The 12152-nt window shown below is 41.7% G+C and overlaps 1 protein-coding gene across 1 annotated transcript; it reads left to right on the forward strand.

The window, feature by feature from the left end:
* Window positions 1-6152: 6152 nt before the first annotated feature.
* LOC118391986 (5,6-dihydroxyindole-2-carboxylic acid oxidase-like) lies at window positions 6153-12066 on the forward strand. Its single transcript, XM_035783544.2, has 7 exons — window positions 6153-6707; window positions 7346-7668; window positions 8392-8596; window positions 9267-9434; window positions 9813-9992; window positions 10282-10428; window positions 11329-12066. The coding sequence occupies exons 1-7, from the start codon at window positions 6353-6355 to the stop codon at window positions 11517-11519; spliced, it is 1569 nt and encodes a 522-aa protein (XP_035639437.1). The 5' UTR covers window positions 6153-6352; the 3' UTR covers window positions 11520-12066.
* The last annotated feature ends 86 nt before the right edge of the window (window positions 12067-12152 follow it).

A 12152-nucleotide genomic window follows, 5' to 3' on the forward strand; every position in this document is an offset into this window, starting at 1 on the left:
TCCATGTGGCTCCAGTGTCTCATACCCCTCTCCGTTGCAGGCAATATTTCTGAAAAAGAATGTTTGTGTTTCATAGCCTTTACTGTCGAGAGAAAGCATAGTAGAGTAGCCTACACAACGTGCAATTTCGAAATGTGGTATTGCATCAGCAGTTTCTCTTGTTATGTCAGTCAATGACAGCCAATCAATTAGCCCATGTCAGCTAACATTTTAGAGATTTCTAGGTAAGTTAGTCTAGCCAGCTATCTAAACGTTGTAGTAATCGGGACCAAATCGGGCCCCAATTGGGGGGGGGGGCCCAATTGATTGTGTTAGTCACTCACTCAGATATAAGTCACTCACTCAGATATAAGTCACTCACTCAGATATAAGTCACTCACTCAGATATCATATGGACATGGCATAAGTCACGGCAAAATGTGTAGAATCGCATGAAATGAATTCTAAAAGTGAAAATGTATTCTAAATCTTGCTTATGGCCCCCAAAATGTCTAGGGGCAACTAGGAGCAGTCCTTGAGAACCACAGTATAGCTATGATACAGTGGGGTGTAATGTGCAAGAGGCGTCTGCACCGCAGGGCTCTGGTCATGGGGCTTGGTCATCCCATTAGGAGTAGAGGCATGCTGTATGCCAGTCCCACCTTAACCATAGGGCATTCCTGTATGGCCAAGAACCGACCCTTATGTGGTCTATAAAACCTATAATACTTTTTCTCAGAAGTCAAACATGCTAGACATTACGTTATATAGACGAATGCAGAATGTGTCTCCTGTTGTAGCAAATAGACATCATGTGAATTAATTCATATTAATCTATTTATTATCTCATGTAACCACACAAATACTTATTTTCAGTCAAACAATACATTTAAGGGTGTCGGGAGTTGCACTTCCTGACAATTTTTCTGTCCAATATTTCTGTTCATATAGAGGATCCTCGTTTTCTCAAGAGCACCCTCAGAGGCAACGGTTCCATATAGCCTCTTTAACTACTGTGAATGAATGTGAAGTTGGATATATGAAGGAATGATTCTCATAATCACATGACTGGGATAAGAGAGGGGAAGGAGGAGAAGAAAATGTGGGGATGGGGGATAGCGGCCTCCATCCAAGAGGTAGTCAAATGAACAGCTCCTACATTCAGTGTTAATGACTCCCACTGGGCTTTTTTGACCGTGGGCTCCAGTCACATATTCTCACATGATCCAATAGGTTGTAAAGTGTGTACTGCACATAGACAGAATAGTAAAAATGAAGGGTAATTAGGAATAATGGTTGATCATGGGATGTTCGCATGCATGCATCTGAAAGAGCGACAAAATCTGGATCCCTACAAATGAGCTGGGCTAGACAATCTGCACCCTCTCTTTCTAAAATTATCTGCAGAAATTGTGGCAACCCCTATCACTAGCCTTTTCAACCTCTCTTTCGTATCGTCTGAGATTCCCAAAGATTGGAAAGCTGCCGCAGTCATCCCCCTCTTCAAAGGGGGAGACACTCTAGACCCAAACTGCTACAGACCTATATCTATCCTACCCTGCCTTTCTAAGGTCTTCGAAAGCCAAGTTAACAAACAGGTTACCGACCATTCAGAATCCCACCGTACTTTCTCCGCTAATTAAGACAAAAGAAAAAGGAAAAAGGAAACATGGATCGGTGATGACTAGAAAGCCGGTGACTTCGACCACCGAATGACGCCCGAACAAGGAGAGGAGCCGACCTCAGCCGAAGTCGTGACAACTACCCACCACTGTGACCTGTACGCTCTTGTTGGCTGGCCCTCGCTTCATACTCATCACCTTACCACACTGACTCCAGGTCACCTACAAGTCTCTGCTAGGTAAAGCCCCACCTTGTCTCAGCTCACTGTGTACCATAGCAGCACCCACTTGTAGCACGCGCTCATATCTCACTGGTCACCCCCAAAGCCAATTCCTCCTTTGGCCACCTTTCCTTCCAGTTCTCTGCTGCCAATGACTGGAACGAACTGCAAAAATCACTAAAGCTGGAGATTCATATCTCCCTCACTAGCTCACAGATCACTGCACATAGCCCATCTGTAAACAGCCCATCTAACTACCTAATTCCCATACTCTATTTATTTATTTATTTATCTTGCTCCTTTGCACCCCAGTATCTCTACTTCCACATTAATCATCTGAACATCTACAATTCCAGTGTTTAATTGCTATATTGTAATTTCCTTCGCCACCATGGCCTATTTATTGCCTAACCTCACTTATCTTACCTCATTTGCTCTCACTGTATATAGACTTTTTGTTTTCTTTTTTCTACTGTATTGTTGACTGTTTTGTTTAACATGGCATAAGTAATGGAAAAATGTGTAGCATTGCAGTAAATTTGCTTTAAAACTGCAACAATAACAAAACAAACTCTGTAGAGCCAGCGTTGTATTTGTTTAACTTTTGTCCCAAAAAAAGACTTGTTCTGCTACAGATTAAATTATAGTTTTTAATCCCGATGCTGAGTTAATGTGAGTTAATGTGTAGCGGAAAACATATAGCGAATAGGCTATGTGTTTGTATATCGACTGAGGTAAATGAAGCTACAGCAACCAATGTAATAATGGCTGTGGTCATTTTATATTGCTTTTGCTGTTCTCCAAAAAGCATTTTAGATTTTCTATTGTATAGAAATGCAGTAAATGTGTCACGTTCTGACCCTAGTTATTGCGTTAATTGTTTGTTTTAGTTGGTCAGGACGTGAGTTGGGTGGGCATTCTATGTTTTGTGTGTCTACGTTGTTTTTCTGTGTTCGGCCTAGTATGGTTCTCAATCAGAGGCAGGTGTCATTAGTTGTCTCTGATTGAGAATCATACTTAGGTAGCCTGGGTTTCACTGTTGTTTTGTGGGTGAATGTTTCCGTGTCTGTGTTTTACACCACACGGTACTGTTTTCGGTTTTCGTTATGTTTATTGTTTTGTATGCAGTGTTCAGTTTATGTGTTTAATAAACAACCATGGACACTTACCACGCCGCATATTGGTCCTCCGATCCTTCTCGCCTCTCTTCTTCAGACGAAGAGGAGGAAAACCATTACAAAATTAGCTTCAAATGTCTTACAATTTCCCAAATCCCCTGGCTACGGCCCTGGTGATATGTATTCAATACTAATGGAGGGATTTGTTATTATCTTGTACATGTATTGTATGTGATTGCCCTCATTTATAATGGGAGTGCCCAGCATCGCCGGAATTTCGACCATATATGAACTTTCATTCCAATCATGCACTTGCACAAATATATTGGCACCCTTGCACTTTTCTTAAATAATTCTCTATTTCTTCTCAAATATATTTAAATTGAAAACAAGGGTGCCAATATATTTGGCCACCACTGTAAGTTGATACAAATCAAAAGTTTGATGATGGGTTGATTAGTGGAATCAGGTGTGTATGCTAGGGCAAAAACAAAAATGTGCACCCTTTTGGGTCCCCAGGACTAAGAAACACTGACCTAGAGATGTGACCTTATAATGGCTAGCATGCATGAGAACATTACCTTCCAGGACATTAGCTTGTTTAATTATTCAATATACATTGAAATGAAATACCATTACATGAATAAATGACGGTTCAGGACTGTCAGCAAGCAGGAACTGCTAAATAAGGTTGTATTGTTTTTGAGACAATAGGTATTCCATCAAATTATTACATGATCAAATATGACAGTACACCTGCATTTAATTTAAAACAAGGAAAGGCAGTTCAAAACAGATTCAGATATAGATCTAGTGATTCTTAAATTATCAAAAGAAAGTTCTGTAATGAATCTACAATATGCATTTCCCTACACAAACCTGTGATCTTACAACTCCTAAGGAATGTATTTTCATATGTATTTCATTAGAATAGGATTACATCTTGCTTATCCTCACACCCCTATTTAAGAATATTTCCCTTCAGTGTGTCTGCTGGGAGCCAGATGAGTAAAAATGGCCTGACTTGAAGGCTGATACGTAAGATGAATAAATGGACGTGATACTGCCAAGAGCAGTGTGCAAGTTTCTCTTTTCTTTTAAGATATCATAAAAATATTCCCGAGCACCAGCAACAAACCAACTCAGATGTGTAAAAATGTGCCTATTTTTAGGTCTGCATGAAAAAAAGTATGTGATATAGCTAAATTATTAATAAACGTTTTCAATTTGCAAACAATGATACTCGGACATTACAAAGAGTATTAGAGATTTTAAAAAGTATTCAAAAATAATCTCCTAGATGTACTTGTTAATCATTTCTACTTCAGCTACTTGGGAAAAATGGCAAGTTTTCGTTTGTAGGACAACATGAAGAAAATAATGAGGTGGGTTCCAAAGTCAACTTTTCATTGGCTAACAATCTGACTGAGCTCTTACAGAGATAATTAGAGGTAAATTGAGGACTTGTGTTTTCTTCTCATAAACTGACTTTTTCATTATTACTTCTTCCTTTACACACTTAGCAGCCTTACAGCCTTACGGTCCGCCTCCCAAAATGACGTGGCTCTCCATTCCTTTGTACCTGTTTAGCATTTTAAAGGAATGTTGGCTTTCTGCCAAGTTCTTTCCAACAGTGCTGTCTGTGCTTTGAAGTGGGAAAGAGACATATGGTAATTCAAAGCTAAAAACCTGCCATTGGACTTTTTTTCCCCCAGCACTCAACTGATGTTTTCGCCCAACTATCCATCAAACCATAGCACCGAGAAAAATGGCCCTTCGCTAATTAGGAGGAGTTCGCCCTCCTGAGGAGGACGAAACCATCCATGTCCTAGTTATTATGAAATAATGACTACTAATTAGTGCCAATAAACAACTACTGTCTGTATTCGGAGATAACCTCGGAATAACCCACTGCAAAGCAAACAGTATAATGTGGGACACTTAAATATATTCCTTGCAGGTTCGGTTTTGTCCTTTTTGTGATTCATGTATTGTGATGTTCTTTTCGGTTTGTTATCACACTGGTGGTGTCTTCTCAATGTGTTCCAACTCCATGGAACTCCACATATCTTGAAAGAGGAATACGTTTGAGCTGATGACGATGCAGTCCCAACTAAAAGATCATTAACAATATGTAAATGCCAACTGGCTATGAAGCCATCGGCTGAGAGTTGGGATAAAAATGTCCAGAATGCTCTCCATTCCTCGAGGCAAAAGTAACGTGCGGTCTGTAAGAGCTATTCAACTAGACTCCCTCACTATACCGTGCTGCCACCGTCACAAGGGCCTCGGAGGATGCTTAGCTCACATGAGGAGGGAATGACTGGAGCCAGGGAGGAAAGGGCAAGCGAGGGTGGAGGGGGTGAACGAGTTAGGGAGGAAGGGGTGCTGCGTGAGAAGTCAAATGACTTGGGTATGATGATCACATGAACTCATGAACCTGTGAGCGTAAACAATTAGGGATTAGCTAAAGGAGAGCTCATGCATTGCATACCTTTTATTACCTTTAACGTTGTATCAAAAGTTGTGTTTTATCTGTGCAAATAAATAACCCAACTGAACTGATGACACTAGGTGTAATGAAACAAATGAGTGACAGTAAGCAGTACATCACGGAGGACAGTGTAGCTGTTCTCTGTGAGAAAGTGACTTGTGTTATTATAAGACTATTGTAATGGTCGTTAGGTCGAGGTTGGGGTCTTTTGCAATCACATCCAGATGAGTGGGTTGTATTAGTCATAAGGTCAACATAAGTATATGTAGGCATAATAACATGTAAATATGGTTCCATTTTATTCCAAGTGACACCTAACCATGTACTGTAGCAGACCACACTTTTTTGTTGTTGCAGTGTACTTCCTTTGATTTGTAATACTAATTTAGAGCAGTCACTCTATTTTGTGGTTTTCAATGTGGCCATGTAATTTAAGTGTAATCCCTTTTGACAACATGTGGTGAAATGAGTCCAGAAATTCATAAACATTAATTGATGGGGTTATTAAAACTGGAGGACAGCATTAATTCAATAGCTTCCACAGGTGACATGCCAAATTATGTTTCACAGTAGGACTGGTGAAACAGTGTGCGTGACTACCTAACCTCTATCCCTCTCAGTCCGGTAAGAAATGTGATGTGATCACGAGGAGATCAGAAATCCGGGCAGTCATGCGCTAAATCCAGTATTTAAAGGCCAGGGGGTTATTTGGCTGGTGTTGGGGCAATTAGTACAAGAGGGTCGGGCGGCATGGAAATACAAACGCGCACTGAATTGAAACAGAAAAATAACTTTGAAGTGATGAGGTTACGAGTAAGGTACTGACTAACGTTAGTGTGATTGAAGAAAGAGAATTGGGTGATCCATCTTTCCATTTAACTAACTTTCTGGTGTGTGTCTTTTTGCCTATTCGTGGCTATGTGGAAGTATGGCTTGCTGGTGCTCTTCGGCGCAGTGTTTGTGCGCGCGCAGTTTCCGAGGGAATGTGTGACTCCAGAGGGACTTCGGAGTGGTCAGTGTTGTCCATCCCCGTTTGGGGTCGCGAATGACGACTGCGGGTCCGCTACTGGACGTGGTCAGTGCATTTCGATAGCGGCAGACGCAAGTGCACACGGCCCCCAGTACCCCCACGATGGACGGGATGACCGTGAACGTTGGCCTATCCGCTACTTCAATCGAACCTGCCAGTGCAACGGGAATTTCACTGGTTATAATTGTGGCCGTTGTAGGCATGGATTTGCCGGGTTAAACTGTGACCAACCGGTTGCTGTTGGTACGTTTTTTTATCCCCCTGGGAAACAAATATTGCAGTTTCCATTACAAATGATTTGATGTTTTTACGCAATTGAAAGTGCATAGGGTTAATAACCTCCAATATGTGTTTCATTTGGCGGTGTGGTAAATCTCACACTTAAACCGATTTAACTGAGATCAACAGTCCATATATATGTTGATTAAAATAAGTAAATGATAGTCTACGACAAGCAACCTCTATACACGGCACCGCCACACCGTACTTTACGTACGGACGCTCAACAGGTTGAAAATCACATTTCTGCACGGGATTATGGAAAGCATACAAACTTTACAAATGTCAAGGACACGAACGTCAATGGATTACATTTAGTTGCATTTAATGTACGATATAATGACATGTTTGCCTCATATTTAGGCAATGGTGTAGGTCTATGCGTAAAGGTTAACGGTACTATGGATAGACTACCTGCCCTATCTATACCCAGTGGGCACAGACGTAAATTCAAAGTACATTCCACGTTGATTCAACTTAATTTCATTGAAATTACGTGGAAACAACGTTGATTCAACCAGTGTGTCCCCAGTGGGTAATTTCTCAATTTCTTCCCACACAAGAATGTGCTCATTAACGCATGACTGGTTTTAATCCTTCAGTCCGGAGAAACGTGATGCAGCTCAGTGTGGATCAGAAGCGAGCTTTCGTGACCGCGCTGGACCAGGCCAAGCGCGCGGTGCACCCGGACATTGTAATTGCTACCAGGCGGTACCAGGAGGTATTCGGTCCGGATGGAAACACCCCGCAGTTTGAGAACATCACCATCTACAATTACTTTGTGTGGACCCACTACTATTCGGTCAGCAAGACCTTCTTGGGGGCCGGCCAGCCGAGCTTTGGCGGAGTCGACTTCTCTCATGAAGGTCCCGGTTTTGTGACCTGGCACAGGTTTCACCTGCTCCAACTTGAGCGTGACATGCAGGTGAGATGGGGTACCGGCAAAATGTCACTGTATACATGTAAATATGAACTGAAATAATGCATCATAATGCAAATAACCCACTGCGGGTTGATTATTTAATTGTATAACACAGTCTAATAGGCCATCATCTAATGCTATTATGGATTTTCACCACCAGCAAATCCATTTGAATCTGTATGTATTGCCCATCAATAGTCATTTCACTTTCCCTATTGTTTGTTGGAATTAGTGCCATATTAAAGGTGAGGATATCTTTCCAGAAGAAGCAATTTCCTGCCAAAATCAAGCAAGCTTAGCAGAAAATGTGCTTAGGAGTCTGAGCCTAGATTTATCTTCTAATAGGGCACAACAGAGCATCTGTTGCCCAAGTCATTTACTGGATTGTGTATTAGTCATTGGTTCATTACTGACAAAGATTGTTTATTGTTTCCAAAGATCATTATCTTGGTCATTATCTTGGCATAACCATATATTAGACTATAGCAATAAAGGCAAATCATTGTTTCATACAATGAAATACATTGAATCAGTTGCAACTAAATATTGAGATTGTGGTATGTTGTTTGTTCAATTGAATGGAAATAATGCAGCCACGATATACTCCTCTATGCCCATTTGTAACTATTTTAATTGCAGTTTATTAAGGGGTTTCTAATTGCACAATATGATTATTATAATTGTGTGCCCTTTATGTAAATTTTTCTTACCCTACTTTCCATTTAGGATATGCTGCAAGACCCGTCCTTTGCCCTGCCCTACTGGAACTTTGCCATTGGTGGAAGCACCTGTGACATCTGCACAGATGACCTATTGGGAGCGAGGAGCAACCTCGATATGAATTCCATCAGCACCAACTCCATCTTCTCCAACTGGAGGGTGATCTGTGAGAGTGTGGGGGACTATGATACACTGGGGACCATCTGCAACAGTAAGCCTTCCGCAGTGCTCTCATATCCTTCCAAGTGTTGAAGAGAACCCCTATATGGTGGGTAGAAGTTGTCTGTGGGCACAGATGTTAAAATCCGTAAATCCGTCACTGAGATTATATAAACATGCTCAGTAAGGTTGAAAAATGACCAGAACATCAAGGGACGTGTAGTGTCCCTGTGATCAACTTCAACAATTCCATATTGTGACGCCTGTTGATTACTATCATTACTTGCTTAAGCCTGGTTCAAGTGTTGGTGCTATTGGCGCAACACCTTGTCAGAACACTAGGGGAAGCAATGAGCTTGTCAACATTAGTCCCCAAGCACTATCTCCATCCAATTCATCTTTCCTCGATTCCTTGCATCCCCTCTCCTCGTCTCCTCAAAAACCCATCAGAGAACAAGATTCAAAGTGGAGGGGCCTTCTCCTCCACAACAGGGTGATTTCCAGAAGGAAGGAAGGAAGGAAGGAAGGAAGGAAGGAAGGAAGGAAGGAAGGAAGGAAGGAAGGAAGGAAGGAAGGAAGGAAGGAAGGAAAATAATGAAATATCTAAATAGTATTTAAATATGGCCCTGGTGTTTTTTCAGCACATCCCAAGCCCATTTATTATTCCGTCTACACAGGTTACTAAGACCACCCTTTTAACCCTCTCCTCTCTCTCCACCCAGATACTGAGACCACCCCCATCAGGAGGAACCCAGCTGGAAACGTGGCCCGCCCCATGGTGCAGCGTCTCCCTGAGCCCCAGGATGTGGCAGACTGCCTGCAGGTGAACACCTTTGACACCCCTCCCTACTACTCCACCTCTTCAGAGAGCTTCAGGAACACCATTGAGGGTGAGTGGCTATTGCTGGTCTACACCAATAGATATAGTAATTCAGATTGAAACACACAGATATCACTACACTGAACGTTGAGGGTTGTTGTGCATGATGATACACACCGAGACACACGCACGCATGCACACACGCAACAGAGTGCATTCTGTTCTGTCCCGAGCAGGGTGTGAACCAACAACCTTCTGCACACGATAACACACGCAACTCAAAGCCAACTGTCTTAGAGCAAAAGTCTAGTCACTCTGAGAGATTTAGGTCGTGTGACGTCACCCATTTCACTGGTGTACTCCTGCCAACATGCTACTGGCGAGACTCACATCCACTACACACAGTTTCCTGTATTTAATCCACAAGCTACCTGTGTTGTGTGCACAGGCTATAGTGCCCCCCAGGGAAACTACGACCCAGTGGTACGGAGCCTCCACAACCTGGCCCATCTGTTTCTGAACGGGACAGGGGGACAGACCCACCTCTCGCCCAACGACCCCATCTTCGTGCTTCTCCACACTTTCACAGATGCCATCTTTGACGAGTGGCTCAGGAGGCACGCCCCTGGTAACGGATCCCATCCTCTTGTCAATCTCATGTTCAATACCTGATCTGTTGTCTACATGTATTGGCTTTGTCTGTGCTTGCTTGTCTGAAGATACAATGTTATTCTATGTACTTGTTGACTATGCGGTACAGGCCGTTTCTAAATTACATGGTAAAATGGTAATTACACAACAATTACACAACAATTACACGATTACTATGCACCCTTTGTTTATCTCTGGCAGGATTTTTTCTTTGTACATCAGCGGCACATGTTCATAAGCTGACTCTTAACTGATACATTTTGCAGATTTGGCAGTCTATCCTTCAGAGAATGCCCCCATTGGTCACAACAGGGGGTACAACATGGTTCCCTTCTGGCCTCCAGTGACCAACGCTGAGATGTTTCTTACAGCCCCAGAGAACCTTGGCTACTCCTATGAGGCTGAATGGCCAGGTGTGTATAATGTCAATATAAATACAGGCTGAACGGCCAGGTGTGTATAATGTCAATATAAATACAGGCTGAACGGCCAGGTGTGTATAATGTCAATATAAATACAGGCTGAACGGCCAGGTGTGTATAATGCCATTATAAATACAGGCTGAATGGCCAGGTGTGTATAATGTCAATATAAATACAGGCTGAATGGCCAGGTGTGTATACAGGCTGAATGGCCAGGTGTGTATAATGTCAATATAAATACAGGCTGAATGGCCAGGTGTGTATAATGTCAATATAAATACAGGCTGACTGGCCAGGGGTGTATAATGTCAATATAAATACAGGCTGAATGGCCAGGTGTGTATAATGTCAATATAAATACAGGCTGAATGGCCAGGTGTGTATAATGTCAATATAAATACATTATGGATATTTGTCTTGTCTATTATATACAGTCAGGCAGGACTGGAATTATTGGAAGCCTTGATAAAGATGAGCAAAAAATACTGCATAAAACAAATAATACAAATACTGAGCTATATTGTATGGGAAAAAGGGAAATTATATATTTTATACTAATACAATTAGAAAGAGATTTTGTTTAGAAATTGATAGATCCACCACCATATTTTATATATATTGTCCCATTGTTTTGTAGCTCAGTTTTTATTATATTTTATACCGTTTTTTTGCTCATATTTGTCAAGGGTGACAATAATCATGGACCTGACTTTATATGCAATGTTATGCTTATAGCTTGTTATGCTTACAGTTTCTTCATTGTAGCTATTTTGGTAAGTGTCTGTCTGTCTGTCTGTCTGTCTGTCTGTCTGTCTGTCTGTCTGTCTCTTTGCGAGTTTCACATTCCATATGATGAATGTAAATGTTATAAATCTTGTCTCGTCTCTATAGCTGCTCCTTTAACTTTGACTGAGATCATCACCATTGCCATCGTGGCGGCCCTGGTCGTCGTCGCTGTAATCTTTGCTGCAACCACATGTGCCGTGCGCTCCCACTCTTACAGCAAACTGGAGGGCCGCCAGCCCCTGCTGGGAGAACAGTACCAACGCTACGACGACGACAAAGGCCAATCCGTGGTCTGAGCTGTATGTGAAACTACAGGGTTATGTTCGTTAAGGGCACGCTTTTTGCAACAAAATTTGCGTAACATAAAATTAGTCCATCCCTGTTTCTGTCAATTTTCTCCTGTTTCGTGCCTAATGATCATGACCAAGGCTTAGCTGAGCGTCACATATGTTCAAACTTTTGTATTGTTAGCAGTTGTGTTTTCATAATTTTAAATTGAGTTTAAAGTGCCGTAGAATATGCATCACAAACTGTATTCCGGGAGTGGCCAAATGTTGCCAATGCAGGGTGTGGGTTGAATGTAGTCTAACAAAAACCTGAACACTGCGGTCCTTCCATTGCCAAGTTTTACCACCACTGCTGACTGCTGTAGTGCATAATATGGAATCTTATTGATTGCATCACTCATTCTACTTTACGGAGTGCCTTGACCTGTATAACGACAGATTCTGAGTATAACGATGGTTTTCTGTAAATTTGTAAACATATTTCGGTCAAAATTGAACTTATTTGTAATTCCATTGACAATATTTGGTGATTAAACAAAATAAAAGGTTAAGAATTTGTCTTGCATTATTAGGATTTCTGCAACACTTGTGGAGGGCAATGTCATGATTCATACACATTTTCTCTCCTTATTATGTGCCATG

This window comes from Oncorhynchus keta, chromosome 13, assembly GCF_023373465.1.
Source record: "Oncorhynchus keta strain PuntledgeMale-10-30-2019 chromosome 13, Oket_V2, whole genome shotgun sequence".
NCBI lineage: Eukaryota > Metazoa > Chordata > Actinopteri > Salmoniformes > Salmonidae > Oncorhynchus > Oncorhynchus keta.

Bases quoted from the DNA above. Each gene is read 5' to 3' on its own strand.
- LOC118391986 (XM_035783544.2), top strand. From the start codon at position 6,353: ATGTGGAAGTATGGCTTGCTGGTGCTCTTCGGCGCAGTGTTTGTGCGC. The intron at 9,435-9,812 runs GTGAGTGGCTAT...TTGTGTGCACAG, and splicing joins CTTCAGGAACACCATTGAGG to GCTATAGTGCCCCCCAGGGA. The intron at 9,993-10,281 runs GTAACGGATCCC...TACATTTTGCAG, and splicing joins GCTCAGGAGGCACGCCCCTG to ATTTGGCAGTCTATCCTTCA.